Source organism: Atractosteus spatula, chromosome 1 (genome assembly GCF_055471065.1).
Source record: "Atractosteus spatula isolate fAtrSpa1 chromosome 1, fAtrSpa1.hap1, whole genome shotgun sequence".
In the NCBI taxonomy this organism is placed as follows: Eukaryota; Metazoa; Chordata; class Actinopteri; order Semionotiformes; family Lepisosteidae; genus Atractosteus; species Atractosteus spatula.
In genome coordinates, this window is record NC_142706.1 from 15,252,625 (window position 1) to 15,272,778 (window position 20,154).

The 20,154-nt window shown below is 35.1% G+C and overlaps 1 protein-coding gene across 1 annotated transcript in view; it reads right to left on the reverse strand.

The window, feature by feature from the left end:
- Window positions 1-20,154, reverse strand: part of usp53a (ubiquitin specific peptidase 53a) — a 57,139-nt gene that overhangs the window by 24,833 nt on the left and 12,152 nt on the right. The window contains exons 2-10 of the mRNA XM_088914702.1: window positions 17,289-18,003; window positions 13,890-13,982; window positions 13,624-13,758; window positions 10,572-10,685; window positions 8,997-9,079; window positions 8,429-8,534; window positions 4,500-4,646; window positions 2,353-2,502; window positions 732-900 (exon numbers count right to left, since the gene is read on the reverse strand). Coding sequence (XP_088770828.1) covers window positions 732-900; window positions 2,353-2,502; window positions 4,500-4,646; window positions 8,429-8,534; window positions 8,997-9,079; window positions 10,572-10,685; window positions 13,624-13,758; window positions 13,890-13,982; window positions 17,289-17,432 — 1,141 coding nt within the window. The 5' untranslated portion in view covers window positions 17,433-18,003. The remainder of the gene's footprint in view (window positions 1-731; window positions 901-2,352; window positions 2,503-4,499; window positions 4,647-8,428; window positions 8,535-8,996; window positions 9,080-10,571; window positions 10,686-13,623; window positions 13,759-13,889; window positions 13,983-17,288; window positions 18,004-20,154) is intronic.

Here is a 20,154-nt window from a genome sequence, read left to right on the forward strand (position 1 = left end):
AAAACATCATTTTTCATGAATTGTAGGAAATGTGAAAAATTGCTAAAACTGTTTAAAAAATAGAGCTATCCAAATCGACTTGTGTAGGTGTGCATCACACTGTGACCGAAAACCTGTTCTGATTTTATTAGAACACCACTGTTTTGAGGAGGTGAATCTTTGGTTAAAGGAAGATTGGGTTTTGTTTTCCTCTTTGGGTAAACTGTGGATAAACTGCTCACATAGAAGTGAAATAAGTTGGGCAGTCTGCCCACAGTGGGAAAACCTAGTCATGAATTCACAGGAAGTGACCACTGCTTCACCAATGAGCAAATAAAAACAGCATTTCTGAGCAATAACACTGCGTGTTTATAATTACACATGTAACCCACACAGATATTTTTAGACTCCAAAATAAAGAAAGAATATTGTTCCACAGCTTTTTGGACAGTGTGGTTAGTCAGACCATCACTAAATAAAAATGGATACAGGAAACAACAGTCAACCAAAAACACGTAAAGGTACAAACACATTCTTTGAAGTAGCAACTGCAATATAACAAAAAAATGTTTTCAAATGCCTGAAATGCAAGTAGCGTGGGATAATAGTATTACCTTGAGTTATGCTGCAGTTAGAATAATGGGCAGCATATTGTACTGACACTACTTGAAAAATGTCTGGTTTCATGACAATAACTTGGAGGCAAACAGTTGAATTATTATGAAATGGCATTAACAGGAAAGAACACTGACCTGAACCATCGCCATTGACTGAAGATTTGTAATGAGACCAAAGGGTGGTCTGTCTTGGGGCATCCTCTGTGGAGACTGCAGTTCCATCAGGTTTGGAGTAGAAAAGGAGAAGGGGCTGGAAGTGGCCTCTTATGCATTTAGAAACCACATCTTTCCATTTTGAGCCAACCTAGTATCAAGAAAATTCAAAGGCATGAGAATGGGAAGAACCAAAGTACATCAGGAACAGGAAGGTGGAAGTTAAAGATGACGTTTCTTACAATAAGAAGGTATACTATTCAGCTATTCTAGATCATCTAAAGGAATCAATCAATCAAATAGCTTTGCAGTTACCTTCAGTGCTTCAATTTGCTTATCCGTGTCATAAAATGAAGTTTGCTCTTTTTATTGAATACAATTAAGAACAACATTTTTAATGAAAACACCGAAGATATAACTATGCTCTTAAATTGGGTCAAATTAGAATATTCTAAAATGTCACTTCCCTTTATTTTAATTTCAAAGTTTTTAATATGAATTCTTGTATATTTTGCACAAGTAGCACAGTGTTTGTGTCTTAAAAAGTCACTATGGGTAGTGACAAATAAATGGCATTTGTCAGGCAAATTGACAGGTTTGTGACTGGTCAGGTAAAAAAGTGGAATATCATAAACTACTGGATAAAATATACATAGCTGATAAAGTTATAACATAACAAATATGAATATTAACTATAAAATCTGAAAACTGAAATAGTGTTACTTGCAAGACTCAGTTTTAGAAACTGATAAAATTTGCTCAGCTGATAAATTAAATTGTGTAAAAGCTTAAATTGTAAGTTAAATTGTGTAAAAGCTTAGAGCCATTGCCAGCAGTGACTGGAGAATACAATGCTCTACCTTTGCTGCAGACACCAAAGCATCTTATGACATGCACACGTAATGTCAGAGTTTAAAAACGATTCACCAGCGTTGGAATAGTGAGATTTCACAACATGAGGATTACACCATAGATAACCAATGGGTGTGGTACCTCCAGGGTGCAGGACGGAAGACATTTTTCACTCTGGGCTTTAGTCTCCAAATAAATGAACACAGAGTCATCTATTTTTTAATAAAGATCAATGTTTTGCACCTAAGCAGTTGTATGTCATCATAGGTTTTTAACAGGACAGTAATTTATGACCATTTAAATAGATTTGTTCTCTCCTCTGGCTTTGAATGATCTGAATTTAGTAAAGTCTCCCCAGGATTGACCTTATAAGCAGATTTTCCTGCATGTTTTTATGTCATTTTAAAGATGTTTTTACATTTGCTATTTATTCCCATTTGTAAAGTCTAGGTATTTTTCTTAAGAAACACTGGCTGCCAACAATAGAAATGTGTTAATGTACATTAACTTCCAGACACAAGTCACTTTTGCCAGACTCAGCATGATGTACAGGTAGCAGACTGCCTCAGAAGCCTGCATTTTTAGAATCTCATCTGTACAAAGCAAACAATTGCCTTTTCTGTCTTTACATGCTATGTTTGAGAAAATGCACTAGATCCCATTTTACCAACAAAGACATCTAAGGCTGAACAGGTAATGAATAACAAAACCCAAGACTATCTTAAGAGCAGTCCTGCTCTTAAATACTTACTTCTTTCACAGTGGCATCATCAAAGAACACCCATTTGGAAGATTTGGTGTGATAAGCAAAGGCACAATAGTGTTTGCTGGTATAACAGATCATTCCCACAAGAATTAGGTCAGTCTTTTTTGCTTGCTCATCTGTTACTCGATAGAAAAGCTGGAAGACACAAGTGAACCAACTGTAGTTTAATAAATCAAGAGGTGACAGGGGAAATAGCATGGCACCTCTATGGCACAATAATGCATGGAAAACAAAGAATACTAATAAGTGAATAATTTTTTGTTTAACTCTGCTAATGTCATTACTGTGATGACAAGAGCAAAGTCCACAGGGATCTGTATTAGGACCATTGCTCATCCTTATGTACATCAACGATCTAGATTCTGGTACAGTTAACAAAGCAGACCAGTTTAACTGGTATTCAGAATCTTCGAAGGCACAGAGTTAAACCAATCAATTTTTTCAGAAATGTGTGTTGAAACACAAACACCCTGGCCTTTCAAGAACAATTTGGGAAAATCCTCGAATTAACTAGCTACCAGCAACCAAAATAGACTGAAGGGTAACAAATGAGATGTTGCCCTTAAATAATAACGGCTCACTGTGAGTCACAAAAACTGAAAAATTACATCTGTGGATTTTAAAGTAGAGTTTAGCTGTGAAGTTGACAATTATACATTTGCCTTAAGGGACCTGAACTAATAATCCAACAGCCATTTACACAGAATATAGTAATATTAAACATCGAAATGTGAAATTGAACCCTTTAAAGTTAACGCAGAATATTTTGTAATATGAGAAATTGTGTCTTTCACAAATTGTGTCTTTCAATTGTGACACCATTTGACAATACTGTCTTGAGTGAGATTATAATCCAATAAAACGGTGACTGCATACATCTTTACAAAGCAATTACAAACTATTCTGTTATATTACACTAATAATTCAATTGAAACAGTCAGGCCCTTGGTGACCTTCAACAATAGATTCTGGGGAGGGAGTTATGCCACCACAGCTTTGCCAATATCACATGTCCTCCAAACAGTATGAATCAGGCCCTTTGTAAAGTTCTGCAGACGTCTGTTAAACTAATCCGTGACTGGAATGTATGCAAATCCACTAAACAAGGAAAATTGATTTATTAATGATCAGCTAAAAATACAGACCAACCATGCTTAAAATGACATACAGTACATGCAATTTGTAAAGTAAGCAGAAAACAAAGATTGACTTAGGTGTTTTGAAATCTCACACACTAGCCGTCTGGCAGAAAGCGTAGTTTGTGATTTATTTATATATATTTATGTCACCAAAGGAAAGAGCAGCCACAAAAGGACAACAGCTCTGTGCACAATGGTCTTGGAAGAAAAAAAGACAATCAGATCCTCACATAGAACTATCTAACTCCTCTCCCCTCCCTTTGGGCAGCTTGCAACATGTGGCACAGCTGCCTTTTCCAGTGGGAGATAAAACTGTGTACCAGTAGGAAAACAGGGTAAGGCTTCACACACCTAAGGGAAGTGATTATGCAACTAGAGAACTTAAAGGAACATGTCACCATTTTCACACAAGCGTTTTACACACACTATACAAAAACAAAGAAAAACAGCAACCACTATGGATAAACCACCACCCAAAAAAATACAACTTAAAGCAAAAGCTACTTACTGCTTCCATGTTTTCATTTGGAATAAAATACAAAATATCTTAGGGTTTGGACTGGTTGCATTTTCTGTACTTATAATGGTAAGATGTTTCTTTATTCCTTGCGTTCAGAGACTTAGCAAATTTAATCAGATGACTTAGCTGTGAGTAGCGGCTAGCAACCAAAGATTATTTCCGTTTGTGGAATCAGCTTGGCTTAGATTTTAGACCACGTTTGTGTTCTGAAGCAGTCTTGTTGAGATTTCTAATGGAGAAGGAACCAAAATGACTGAGTAGTAGCCAGCTTCTTGCTACATTTTATGTAATTCTTTACATACATCTTGGCTCTTTGTATAGCTCTGAGCTCACTAACATATGAGAAATCAGACTCAATGCATCTCTTGGCAATGTTTGTCATTAAATTCTATAATCCCTTGACTACTGCTTACAGTAATTACTGCTTTAATAGTTTTAAAGCATGTGTGTGACAGCACATGCTATGTTCTTACCCCAGAAAGGTTCAGTTGTGGTCCAAGCGATCTAATGACATCTTCTGTGAGGTCCGATTGTTCTGCATCCCAGACAAAGCCAATTGTGACTATCTCTGGACAGTTCATGAGCACACGTCGAATCTTGATCCTTTGTCCACAATTACTCTTGGAAAAAAATCGATGGGTTGATGAGTTACTACAACAACACCTTGTTTTCTGTTATCACACAGCAGTTAGAGGATGTATATTTAGAAGTAACTGTGTTGTATGGGTTTACTTCTTTTCAGAAAAATAGCACCTACAAGCTCTTGGACTAAAATACATCACTTTGAAGGGTACAGTAAATTAAATATGTAGAGATGTAGAGCAAAGAGAACCACATAGTATTAGATCAAAATACTACATAAAGACATGGTAAATTAAGCTTTCAGAACTGTACTAAGTATATGAAAGTTTTTTCATTGGCGTTTATTTTGCCTCTTCAGTACACTTAAAGAAATAGCAATAAATAGGGCTTACACCATTTCTCAACATCAACTAATACTCGATAAAATGACATCACACCAAATGAATATTAAGAACTATAGCATGGATGTATGTGTTTAGTTCTCATACTTAGAATAACACAGACATGTTTAGACCTTTTCTCATTTGTCTGATTTACATGTTTCAATGACTTTTCTATTTCAGGCACTGTTAGATTTTTACTTTTCACACTCATCAAACACAGACCCACTTCAAATGAGGTTGCTTCATTGACTATTTACGACAGAAATGTTTTCATGCTGTTGTGGAATACACGGCTAAAAACATCTTGCAGTTTGTAATTTTCCGTTATTCATTAAAATGTTAATTAAAGTTACTGGAATTTTGTTATGCTGGGCGGGGATTTAGTATGAATAGAAAAAAAAATCAACATGAAATCACTGCATGCATGGATAAGTGACTCAGTATACCACTTTCTGATGAACAAACAATAATTCCACAAGGCAGAGGTTTAATGAAGTTGAATGCCACAGTTGCCAACGGCAATAACAGGGTGATTGTGGATAAGCCTTCTGCGCTATTTATATCCTCACAGAGGAATAACAGCTATCCCTTGCTGACTGCTCAAAAACGAAAGCAAGGCAGACCATATTAAAAGAATCCAATGTTCTATAGGGATGAAAGTTACTTATCTGTACAATACAATTCATCATGAATTTTTTGTGTTTATGTCTACATGTCAGCACATTTTTCAAGTCTGATGAGTTAGACAAACTGCAAACACTGGTGAAACTGGTATGGCTACACTATTGATAATGTTAAAAGGAGAGAAAAAAACAGTAAAAATATTTCACACCACATGATCAATCTTTAGATTTGAATGCTTTATTTCAACAATTTGTATTTTGCCCAGCTTATTTCTAACAATTGCTATTTTCTACTTTAATTTGTTCAATGGTTTTAGACTAGTTGACCAGAAAAACAAATGTTACGTTACATGTTGATTATATTTTCCATAGCTCAAAGCACCGCCTTGTCCGTGACTAACAGTCAGTGATCTTTCCATCATAATAAACAGTTCCTTTTGTGAAACATAAATTGATCTTTGCTCCATTTATTTGTTTTATTCAGCTAACATTTTAAATGATATCCTTATCATGGGACAGAAGCATTCTAAAACTTATATTCCTAGTTTACATGTTCTGAATCTCCTGTAGAATTTCTCCACCTAGATTGCCAACCACCCTGCATGTTGCTTCTGACAGGCTTCACACTGAAGACAAGATTCCTCTCTTGACTTTCTCTACACCCATTATTCTACCACCAGAGCCAACAACATTAATTAACCCTTGACCAAATTTATCAATGCAAAATGACTTTGCTGAAAAAATAAATGTCTGGATTTGTTTCTCTTGTTGATGCTGTTCATCTTTTTTACCAACTTCCAGCACACATAAGAGCTTTGGAGTCAAAGGATTTCTTCCCTCTTTGATTTTCAAACTGCTCACCATCATATTTGAATATTTGTATTCCTGTAACATAGACAGGCCTTCCAGATATGTAAACTTATTAATATTAGTTTATAAACCAATTGGTCTTGCTTTTCGCCAGCTTCTGAATTTAACAAAAACCTGTTTCAAGACAAAATATTTCATCCTTTATATAGTGAAAGGAAAGCTGATTTGCTGTGCAAATGTACTGTACAAGCAGGAAAAATATTACAATTAATTTTATTCTCAATAGACTACACTTTGTTTTTAAATGAACTTTTGAACTTTTTAATAATACCAATTACAATTTCTGGGTAGGCTGAGAAGACAGAAAGAAAGATTGAATATTGACAGCCCTAACTATACAGTAGCTTGCATTGTTTTTGTAGGTACTTTTCTCTAGCTGTAACTTTCGCTGGGTAACGTGCAGAGAACATCAGAGTACTCTTGCTTTTCAAACATATGTGTGAAAACATGGCACACTGTACTGATAAAGTGACCTACATACAGATTTGTGCATCTTTTTGTGAACATAAATACAGCTATTTATAAATGAAAATGAATTTTTAAATAAACTTTTAGCCTGCATTATTTTAAGACTGCTTCAATAATTGCTTCATCACATTTGGCATTAAATCACTGGTAAAAAGGATTAGAGCTGCATTTTTATTTACAATTTGCCTGCATACTGCACATGACAAATGGAAACCAGAAACACTTTTGTTGCAAAACAAACTGCTTAAAGATGATGTCTCAAAGCTAAATAAGTAGAAAAGGTAATGCAGAAATCAGTAACATAGCAACCACTGTTTTTCTTCTCTCTGTGCTCACTTAAGAAAGGTTAATCATACCAACTATTTATCTCACTGAAAAAAATAAAGCATAGAACAGCCCATTCAGTGATAAAATACGAGATTAACCTAGTCTTTAATTCCATGTAAAAGCAAGTAGTACGTATGAGGAACATAATCCGTTTATGCTGCGCTGAACTCCAATGATTACGGCAATACACTTTTAATATGGATAAAGAACGTCAGACACAACAATCCCTTGGATATATTTAACTCAGTTTCAACAATCACACCAGGTTTCACTCCTGTGTGCCTCTGAATGACAAGAGAAAAGGCACCTTATATATCAATCATATACTGTACAAAACGAGGAATTTTTCATAAACATACAATTTCTTACTATGGCTTAAAAGCTGTTGTCATCTTAATGTGTGTTTTTCAGATTTACAAACAAGGCTGGGCTTACTGGCTTGGTAGATTTATGATCATAACACAAACTAATACCATCAGCCACTCCTTTTTTTTCTGAATGACAGCACATGTCTCTTACTGGCCTAAAAAATACCACATACTCAGTTGCTGGCTTTAAAAATATGGGCTCGTCAATGAGAAATGTTAAATTATCTTATATTCTATTTTCTAGTGATTAACGCTACCGTAATGTACTGTATGTAAGGTGTTGTTTCAACAGGTAGCATTATAGCTCTCTGCAGATGTTGTAAAGAGATTTACAATAAAAAATACTTTATTTATTTCTTTCACTCTTTTCAGTGTGAAACTGTTTACTTGCTCCTTATAAGTATTGTTACTGTATATTAGATTTATATGGCTGTCTCATATAAAATTTGAATTCCACAAGCCATTTCCAAAATTGATTTTACAGACTTTGCACATTGTCTGTTATTGGTTGCCTTTACTTTTACAGGAGATTCTCTATCATGTTTTAAGGTATGAGAGCAACATTTATTACAATGGTGGTTTTATAAATGAAGTAAAAAAAAAACATCATTGTGTTTCAACGGGGTGATGTGCTTTTACGAACACATCTTCCCTTTGTATTGAGAATCCATTTACTAAAACACGTCCTGAGACGAAAAATGACATCACAAAATTACAATCCTTTTTTTAATCTTAGAAATACCTTCAAAACAGAAAACGTCATGAAAAAATATCCACTTACAGGGCAGTTCCTGAGGTCCCCAATTGTACTTGCTGCCTGCAGCAGTTCCCCGAACATGTCATACCTAAGACGTTCATTTTTTTCCAGAAAGAGGTCAACCTGTTGGCTAAGTCAAGAAAAAATTCCCTTAACGGCAGTTTTCAATAATTTAACATACAGTCAATTCAAGCTTTATTGTCCCCTAGGGGAAATTTGTTTTACAGTGCAGTCAAACTCAGACTCACACCTTACTCAGGGGTTTAGGATTTTGAGCAGGGCATAAAGCTGAATTCACATATACTGTATTCACATTTTACCCTTAATAACCCTTGTAATAACCCCCTACTAACCACTTGTGGTAATACAAGATCTTAATAAGGATAAAAACAATAAATAAAAGTAAATAAGACAACTGTATAGGCTCACTAACAAGTTCTCGTAGGCGTGCTTGATGAATTTTTGAGAGATTAAAGCGTTTTTTCCCCATTTTTGGGGGAAATTTTCTGGAGCCGACCGCCTAAGTTGAGAGTGCAAGTTGTGAGTCTACTGTGCTGAGTTTCTTCTACAGAATTCGTGGAGTGTTACCTACCAGAGGGCTGTAGTGGAGACATAGTGCACTAGCTCAGTGAAAGGCAGAGGGTCAGAGGACGCCCCACAGCTACGACAAACACACTTTGGAAAGAAATAAAATAAAGACATTTATTAGTAGCTGCTTCTTTTGGACACTACTTACCCTGCAATGTGATTTTAAGAATTTCACAGTTGGATTTTGTATTAAGTACTGTATCATTGTTTGGATGCAACCAGTGAGCTAGCAATAATATTATTTAGAAAGTGTGGACTAAAGGACTATATCTGGAAAGATACAATGGATTACTAAAACTCCATACACACAGAGGCATTAGCAGGCATTACTTTATGTTGTAAGGATCTCTCTGATATCAAGACCCGTACTGTTAGAGGAAAAAAAATGTTATCTACCGAGTTATCTTAATATTCATGCAAAGTAAATTGGTCTCAATGGTTTTCAATTTTGAAAAAACGTATAAACTGGCACACAAGGCATTTGAAGACAGTGAGTCAGAAAAAAAGGAAATCACCAATACATTTAAATAGAATTCTCACATGGAAAAAAATGTTCTCATGAGTCACTGCATCAAATTTCAACAGTGGTCCCAGAAACAGTCACTTTTTTAAACTACATATCAACAAAGCATTATACACAAAAAGGAAATATAACAAATGATATAATTTGCATAATTTCTGATTTCTCTTCTGATATGTTGTAAATCATACTACCCAGGAGACTTTTAAAGCTTTTTGTTCCTGTGCAAAAATGAGCTGTATGTTTTCAATCTTCAAATGAAGTCCAATAAAGGCCACATCTGTGGAACAGCAGTATGACAGTAAGGTTTATCTGTTTTCTTGCTAGATCAGGTGTATAATATCCTCTAGGCCACAAACCTTTGAAGTAAGTCCTTGTGAATATTTTACAGAATAAACCTCCCAATATAGAATTAGGGAAAATGATTTAAGCACTTAAGTGTTTATTATTCATAAGCAAAGGAAATAACTGAATAACTAGAGAAAATAATACAACTACATTGAGTACATTGGGAAATGTTAAAGAATAAGACAAATCAATGGATAATAATATGAAACAAAATTAAATTAAATTAAATAATCCAATAATTAAATCAAATTATATTTAAAATATTTTTTATTTATTGTATATATATGGATTCCAAATATCTCGATATTTAGATTCCAGATCTGATTTAATATCCATTTTGCCGCCTTCTTCATGGATACAGGGATTATATCATAGTCAAGACTCTCACGAATCTGATTACCTCAGTCTTACAATAGTCCTGCTCACAAATCTCATCTACAACTGCACCTACTACCTCCTTGTTTAGATATTAGTTAATTATTTTCTGTGGGTTTTCCAATCCAAGTAACCTGTTACTTGGTCTTCACCACTTTTATTTATTCTCTAAAGTATTTCTGATCAAACTTTTAGCAAAGTTTCTTTAACATTTTACCTTCTTGTAAATACTGAGAATCCAATTTAACATTAAAAGCATTTTCTAATGTAATTTTCACAAAATATTTATTGGCTTTGCTTTTGAAACCTATAACTTTGTTCTCTGTGCTTTCTTACCTGTTCATACAGAGTCATGGCAAACTTCTGGTGAGTAATGCAGGACTTGGAAACACACCCATCTGTTTCAGTATCAGGCACTATATGCAGGTGAATCCTTTCAAGAATATTTTCCTGGAAGACACAAAGAACATTACTTAATTTTCCACATACCAATTGTTTTGCCACATTTCTTATGTGATATGTCTTCTACAGCACAGTTCAGTCTTCTAAATGAGAGATGAGTGCAAAGTTTCCTTCAGAAAAAAAGGATGAGAGAAAACAAGAAAACCATCAATAAACTGAGATTAACCAATACAAAAAAAACATTTGCACACAAAAATAACTGCACACAAGCTATGAAAAGGAATGCCATTTGTGAAACCCATCTTTAGTTTTCATGTATAGTGTACATTGTATTGCATGTACTGAAGCATGTAGAATATGTTATACAAGTATATGACACAGAGACAATACAATGAATATAACAGCTCTTAATTTTCTTCAGATTGCACATCATATTGGTTTATATCTACTGTATGCCAACTGAGAATCAGCAACTGATAAATCCACTCAATTTCATTGCTGCAATACCTCAGACGAGCATGGATGCATAAATACCACATCACCATGGCTACATCTTAAAATAGAGCAAGAGTGTCCTTCCAGCAGAAGCCAGTGTTTCCATTTGCTGGCTCATTGTGGCTTATTAGACCTGTATGGGAGAGACAGACGTGACTGCTCATGGAACAAGTGTTTTGTTCTGTTGAATCAGCTTGAATGGCAGCAGCTGCATTCTCCTTCATATACCGATATTTTTCTGGATCAATTCTTGTTCAAGTGTTGATGCCTATAGAGCACAGGTATCTCTCAATTCACCCATCAGCTACAGCAACCTTACAGTTCCCGTCGTCCATTCTACATCGCTTTAGGCTGGTCTTCAGCAAGTCTTTGTAATACTTACAGTATACTGCCCAACAGTGATCCCCTTGTCATAAACAACTTGCCTATAAAGACACACATGGCCAACCTACTGGAGATATCTAAATATTTAGCAAACCAGCTTCTGGAAGCACACTGGTGTCCTGCTAGAAACCTCCAAGAATACATTGCAAGTAGAAGAACGAGTCGCGTCTTGACTTTCTTTAAACGTAAACCTGTCAAAGTCCACCCCTTTTCACACTGCACAAATAGAAATGGCTATGGGCGTGTATTATCCACTGAAGGTGTGATAAGGTTTCACCGAGAACACTGCAGGATTGCAAATGCCTGGAAGGCAGCAAGGATCACTGTAGAAGTTGAATAATTTCACTCCAATACTGGTCACATTCGGTTAACTCTTCTCTAATCTATCCATTCATCCATTTTTAACCTCTGTCCAATAGAGGGTCACAGGGGAGCTACAGTAGAAGCCCTCCCAGTCAGCAATGGGATCCACCAGTCTATCACGGGACATACACCAACACGCACACACAAGGGACAGTTTTCCCAGAAGCCAACTGACCTGCCAGAATGTCTTTGCACTGTGAAAGTAAACCACAGCACTCGGGAAAAAAACTCACGTGAACACTTTGAAAACATACAAAACACCAAGCAAACAGCACACCAGGAATTCAGCTCAGACAAGATTTGAACCCAGTACCCAGAGCTGCGAGGCAGCAATGCTAACTACTATAGTGCCATGCCACCCCTTATTAGTCATATTAAATCTAAACAAGATTCTGCTTTAATAGATACAAACACAAATGATCAAAAAGAAAACATAATAAGCATACACTTTTAAATACATCTATTCTAGTAAAAAAAGAGATCTGTGATGCTGATGAGCACAGACAGGTTGACTCACAGCAGAAACATCAATTTAGATTGTTGGGAACGTGTGTTTTTAAAAGACAATGCAAAGCATGTTCAGACTGCAAACAGAATTGATACAGTATATTAGTGATGCAAAAAAGACAAAATAATAAGCCTTTCCCAATATAACCCCTATAGGAATAACCCCTATCTTTCTGCTGCTGTGCAAAAACATTTTTTTATTAGAGAACATGCAAGCCTTCAAGCTATAGCAGTATAATAATTAAGGGTTGTACTATTTTTCCAATTAAAGTAAGTAATTTTGTAATCCAAGTAATTTTTTCCATCACATTATAATTAAAAGTAATAAATATGTAGTTTTTCATCATAAAGCAGAACATGCTTTAACTATTTTTTCTCACAAAATGCAATCCATGTTCTACTTAGTACTAAACTTTCACTATGTTGAATCATTTGTTTTGAATCACTGTCTAAAACAGAAATCATAATTTAAATGGATGATCTAGTAAAGCAAAATAGTTTGGAGGAAAGTCCAGCCATTACATGATGAAAAGATCTGTTATTTCTATATTTTATTATAGGAGTGATTATTATTCTGTTTTATGGTATTCTGACATATTTTATTATTGAAAAGCATTGTTTTTTGAATCACCTAAGAATAATTTTAAAACAAGAGAAAGTTACAGAAAGTATCTGTTCACTGATTTAGTACTTATTTTCAGTCATTTGGAAAATCATGTTGATTTTCGTGAGTGAATAATACGAAAACATACAGTATATCCAGTACATAAAACAGTTATACAACTATATAAGAAGAGACAGGTCTTCAGGTTTAAACACTTCTTCAAAGTAATATATAGATATAGTTATAAATTGTAAGCAAATGCAGATGTTTAGCAAATGTATGCGATTAGCAAGTTACTAATGACACATGTAAAGAAGAAACATGCTAATTTCACTGGAAAACAATAAGCATAACATAAATCAAAATAATTTAATATGTAAAAATATAGTTAATCCCATCAAAAGCAGTAATAATGGTTCACAGTAAGTAATACTAGGGAGTGAGGTAATACTGTATAACATGCCCTGATCATAATATGACGCTCCATCAAAAAGCATTGCAAGTGTTACAATACATTCTATAGCTGTAACCTTGCTGGTATGTTTTTTTTTTTACAAAATGTCCTGCTTAGCACTTTGCTGCCTGGGGCAGATACACTGTAGGGGTCACACTGGCATGGGTCAACGCACTTACAAAGCACTCAGCCGCATCATCCATGAAACCAAGCTGAAACCTCTGCTCATCTTTGAAGGTCTCAGCCAGGGCATGGCGTAAGTTATCTGAAGGCAGGGCTCTCTCTCTGCTGTGTTGAAACTGACTAAAGATGCTCTGGAGATTAAAAGGGGAAAAAGGGAAGAAAATTCACTGAGCTTATCTTAACATTATGCGATCTGAAATATCTAAAAAATAATAAAGAAAAATATAAAGTCTCCATTTTCGGTAAAAAAAAAAACCTTTACCTTTAAAGCACAAAAGATGCAGGCTTCTCCAAGGCAGACATGTCCTGGTAACTGTCTTAAGCTCCTTCGAAAAACATCCAACTGCCAGAGTACCTGAGTGAGAAAAATAAATGCCTTAAGAGCGATCACCTTTAATTGCTTTGAGAGAAGAAATCTCACATTGCTTTATCACAAAACACTTTACGAGCAATGTTTGATTGCATATTGTGTTGTTAACATTTGTAAATTAATTTAGCATTTCATACAGCATTCCAATTCTAACCATTTATGAATGTTCGCTTGCGGAATGAAAAGCTTAGATCAATTTTAACTGATGGTGTAACACAAAAATGGCATTTTCCCAGCCCCAGAAACCATAGCCAAGTGTCTGCAAGTGACAAATCATAACATTTCTATGTAGGTTTAAAAAGGAGTAAAACACGGAACACAACAAGGAATTTGTAAGACTCTAGTTCCCCAAAATAAAATGAGTAGATACATTTTCTTTTCAAACTCGTCCTTAAACCTGAAGCAAAGTTCTAAAGTTATGAGGAAAACTCTTTTTTTGTAGCAGGTACAATGAACTTATCAAACTGATATAATTAATTATACTAAAACGTCTCAACAATCAGGTTAAAGTACGGGGGGGTCTACCAAAAAAGTCACATGTGTGGCCACCACTGGAAGCATTAAAGCAGTACATCTGTGACAATTGTTTGCACCGGTCTATAGATGCTGTCTTATGCGATTCTGTTTCTGTCCCATTTTTCTCTGAGTCTGCACATTTATTTGCTTTTCAGTGGTCTCTCGATGGGTCATCCCAGCTGATCCCACATATATTCAGTGGGGCTCAAATTTGGCACGCAGGGCACCCATGGGATAACTGTCACATTCCCTTCTATCGAGAAAGCCATCACTACATGACAACCACAAAGAGTGTCATGGGCTGTCCTGTCACTTCATGATGAGCCTGTATAAAAGGCAGAAATTGAGCTCTACAGACTTCATTCGTGGAATGCCACACAGTTCAATCACTACAATCGCAGTTCTATTGTGAGCAGATCCTACTGCCCAGATCATCACAATTGGACCACCCCATCAGCTCGTCTGTTGTACTCAAAAATGGTGCATCATTCAGCATTTTTGTGCCACAATCCCTGTTGTCCATCTGTTTGATTCATCCACTGTAGGAGAGTCTACCGCAGTCACTGCTACAACATATTGGGCACAAAAGTGTTGTTCTCTTGATAAAAATGGCATATTGCACTTTTGTTTCTCAACTTTCAATAAGCTTGATATTCAACAGGTTAAGTCAGTTCATCTCCTGTGCCCAAAAAACATCCCCATTAATGATACAGCATTACTAAAGGCACCTAAGTGCATCAGGATCACTCAACATTGATTAATATAGTGACACCAAAAACATTTGGTCGGTATCAGAAATCCATATACATATTCTTTCAAAAGCCTACATGTACATGTAGATTTTGCTTTGGTGTTCAGTATATATAAATATCTGATTAAATTCTTCCTAAAAATACATCCCATAATTTGAAACTATTAAAGAAAAATCTTTTTGTAATATCTTAAGTGTATTATTCTGTAGCTGGATCTTTTTAAATTGACTAAAATACTTCTAAAAGCCCATGAATGACAGCAGGAGGAACTATGTAGGTTCATTTACAATGGGTAGTATAAATTTGCTGCATTGATCCAGTTATAGAACAAGTGTTTAATGCAGTTTACAAATAACTGTCCTATTTTTGGCCTCACTTATAATCCTTTCAGATCAACACTGGGTGTTTTTGGAATGAATTTAATATTCAAACACTCCTGAGGTTACAAACATCAAGACCAAAAAGAAAAAGAAGAATTTTATGATGAGCTTATATCAGCTTTCTTTAATTATCTAGGACCTACAGACTTAGAGAATGACAAAGACAACTACGTATTGGTTTTAGGGTGCGTATTTTCATTTGGAAAAATCCACTGTATAGAGCATCTCATGCCTCAATTGACAAATCGCAGCCGACATGGAATTTGAAGGGTCATGATGCAGCTCTTTTTAAAAATATACTGTACATGTATTGTTCTTAGATGTAGTTTCCACAATTATTCCAATATGGTTATAATGTATTTTAATCTTTCTGGTTTTATTGTGAATGTAATCTTAATATAATCAGTCCACATTAAACATTCAGTCTGTGTGAATGCCAGTTTTACCTTTTAGAGCAGACCCCTCTTAAATAAGTGAGGATTGGTCTTTCTGAAGTATTTTTTGAGGGGTGGGACATATAAGAAAAATTAGAAGAGAACAAATAAAACCCACCCAAGAAACAGGCTGAAGAAAATGTTATATATTTATCTAAAGTTTTGTGTTCCATTGCAAAAGTATAGTTTAAGGGAGCACAGTGTTATTTCTGATAATTATTATGTATATACAGTGATACAGTTTATATCACTATAAGTTCTCATATAGACTACCAGTTATAGGGGCATTAGTGGAGCTGTTAAGAACTATCCATTACTTTTGAAGTTAAAATAAATTGCAAATTTTTAGGTGCTGGACTTCAATCCCTGAACCATTTCAAAAGGCACATTTTGAAAGTGTTATGAACATACAGTATGAGGAACAAAAAGGAAAACTCTAAATACACTTTATACAGATGATCCTATTGCCAAATCCTTATTTCACTTAAGGAATGAAAAAAAATACTGATGTCATAACTGAAGTCTTCAACCTGTCAAGCTTGGCTTTTTAAAATGAGTCTTAGTGTTTTATTGCTGTGACCCATACTAGAAATGACTCCACTGTTCGTTAAGAGAAAATGAAAAGATTATTTTTAAACATGGCAGGAGACACAGGTTATTTATGTTGCACTGTTCTTGGTTTACAAGCAACTTGCAATCTATCCTAAGACTGTATTAGCTGAAACATACAGTATGTAGCTTAACCATAAAAGATCCCTAGAATGCAGGAAATGTAATGTTCTCAATTTTATACAGAATTCTGCTAATTGGGATGATAGTATGACTCTCAATATGTCCCCAGAACAATGTACACACAAGTGCATGGGGTGTACAGTGTATTGTATTTAAACACACATACACAGTACAGTAGACATGCAGTAGTACACATGCCTACTGCTAAGCACATACATTACAGTGTGCAGTGTTTCTTAAAAATTGTAAAAAGCAGCAACTGTGAAGTAATACAATTTTTCAATACATACTTATTAGCTGGTGGCATTATATTTTTTTTCTCCCCAAAAAAGAGGTCTTTAGATAAGATAACAGAGCCATCAGATCACATGGCAATCTCTCCTGTTTAGACTCAACCAAATAAACCCAAGTTCAAGGAGCACATGGATACAGTTTCACCAGATACTTCATGTACTGTAGCTTTCGCATTTGACTCACCTGCACAGCACTGTTCAAAAAACAACTGTTTTGCCCAGGTTCATTCAGCAAGCCTTTGGTGGGAGCCAGAGAGAGCATGCTCCCAGGCTGGTAGGATTTTCCAAGATTGCCGCCCTGCTTCTTGAAGAACTTGACCCATGCCATTTGATTAAAGTTACACTTTGTAGAGAAGAGTTATTCTATAAGTATATTAAATTCTTAGCACTAAGGTTGTTCCTTTGTGCGGTACGTGTTATAGATCTCCGTAATTGTAATATTGGTTTTCCGCTTGCAGCGATTTCACTAGACATCAGGGTCTGATCCCACAAAATGACTACAAATAAAAAAATTCCATCATCCGTCTTTTGGAAATGTCTGAGGGAGTGGCTCAAATTAAATGCCACAAAATTAAAAATCACTGGCAAGATGTCCTTTGTACCGAAACCAAAACCTCTGCGTGCAGAGCAGTAATCCAAGACGACTAAACCACTGGTGTGTTATTTCTGTAGCTTGCACATTGATAATCATTCTTCTTCAAGTTAAAGACATACAGTCCTTGTCCTGTTCAGTCATCAGCATAACATCAGAAGAAATTCTGTGATCCCGTATAAGGTGTGCCCACTTCTCTACATCATTTGTCTTTGTTGGTAATCAACAGAAGAACGTTCCAAAGTTCATCCATAAGGAAGCTTGAGGACAGCAGTTCCACACATTGGACAACATCACATTGGTGACTCTGGAGTTAAGAGAAGAAAAAGACAAAAATACATCAAATGCATTAAGGTAAACGGAGACAAATGATGTTGTGCAAAATCTAAAGTAAGAGTAAAGAAAAGAGGGTGTGGTGACTTGATGTATACAAAACCATGTCATATTAAATTGTTCCATTATTGCAATAAAGATAAAACAAACTCAAAAACATTCCAACAAAAGAGGATTATCCTGGAGCTCTGAATTGGGTGTAAAAACCACGTAAAATGAATGACACACACATTTAAAAAATAAAATGGGAACATAAATGGATAAATGGAAACATCAAATAAACTATGTAATTTAATATAAAGTTATTTTAATATAATATACTGTAGCTTAATATAATTACTGTGGAGTTTTAAAGTATATCACTGGTAGTAGACAGACAGCTTATGAGGTGGTGGTGCTAGACCAATTATGACTTTGTTGGAATCACGTGCTTTGATGTGATAATAAAAGTATATTTTTGGAGCAATTAACTACAAGTGTGCACGCTAAGGAAGCTAAAGCAGAAATGGACACAAACAGTGTTTTTAACAAAGAATATTCAGATATTCAGGAGATTTCTTATTTAAGATGAATTTTTAAACTGCAGGTGGTAATCATTCAAGGAAGCACGTACAGTATATTGATCGGTTAATTGATTGCATCAAGATTCTGATACAGTGAGCAACCTAGTGAACTTTGTAAATACTGTAGGAGCCACAAAGGATATTCCAAATATAATCAAAATTCAAGAATGGGCAACCTCCTGGCAAAATGACACTTAATGTAGTCAAGCGTAGATTATTACATTCAGGTAGCCGTAACAAACTATAACTAAGCAACAGGCAGCATTGAGCTTGAAGAAGCTAATTATAAAAAAAAAGACTGTTTTTTATGTTGAAATCATTTTAATCTTCTAGACAGTGTGTTAGCCATAAAAGGGCAAACTAAGTTATTATATTAAGGAATATTAACATTGTAGAACACAGTAGTTAAACCTACTTAAAATTTAAGAAAATTAAAATGTTGTGTAATATCTGAGAAAATTCTGAAGCATGGTGGAGCTAATATTATGGCATGCGTGTACAGGTGGTACAGGTGAGACTGTGGTGTCATAATTAGTTGAGTACCACAGAGTTCTGTATTGGAACCCGGGCTCAACATAATTAATACTGCTTTTCTATATTTTGTTATAGTTTTGAAATGAGTTGAAGTCAGAGACTATAATGAAACAGGAGTTATATTCAGCAGTGCGGAAGCAGAAAGGTAACTGGTTGATTTAACTTGAACACTAGTCACACCTGTGAAGCATAGTGGAAGTGATGTCAAGGCCTGGGCATGCTACCTTTGGAACTGACTCAATCATCTTTATTGATGTTGTAACTAAGGATGGCAACTACTAAACAAATTCCAGAGTTTACAGAAATATTTTGTACGTATAAGTATACTTTGTTATTGAATGATCGAATAATTAAATGTTAATGATACTGAAATTGTCATTCATATTAATCTTTTGACCACAAATTGGTTGACTTTAAGCAACTGTGTTGACTTTGCAATTGCAATAATTCTGGTGGCCACTGTATATACAGTACATAGTTTCTATTTGATTTAAACTACACTATTTCTAAAGCAATCTGTAAATTGCATGCAACAGAGTACTGAGGGTTACATTTTTAAACCACTCCAAATTATTTCGAGAGCAGATGTAATTTAGTTTCAGATTTTGCAGGCCAAAAGTGTGACTCTTAACTTTGTTTACTCCTCATAAAATGATGATGCACTGCTTTCTTTCTGTAAGGTTTACATGAAGTAATAAAAAGTAATAAACAGAGAACTGTAAAATGTTGTTCAAGTCATTATAAATTTAAAATAAAGAATTGGAATACCATAGCTGATAGATATTTAATGAGTAAATCTGGCATCCTTCAAAACTCAGGTTCATCTCAGGATGCTAAGACTCAAACTCGGCCAAGAACACACATACGAAGTGGAATAGGTGGTGTCAGTCTGGTCGAAATCAGACATTAAAATAACCAACATAAGATGTGTGAGACATGTATGATTCCAAAGTAAAAATGTTATTAAGGGATTCAGACTAAATTTCTCTTACCCCGATATTGGCATTTGGTATATTTAAGCCCATCGA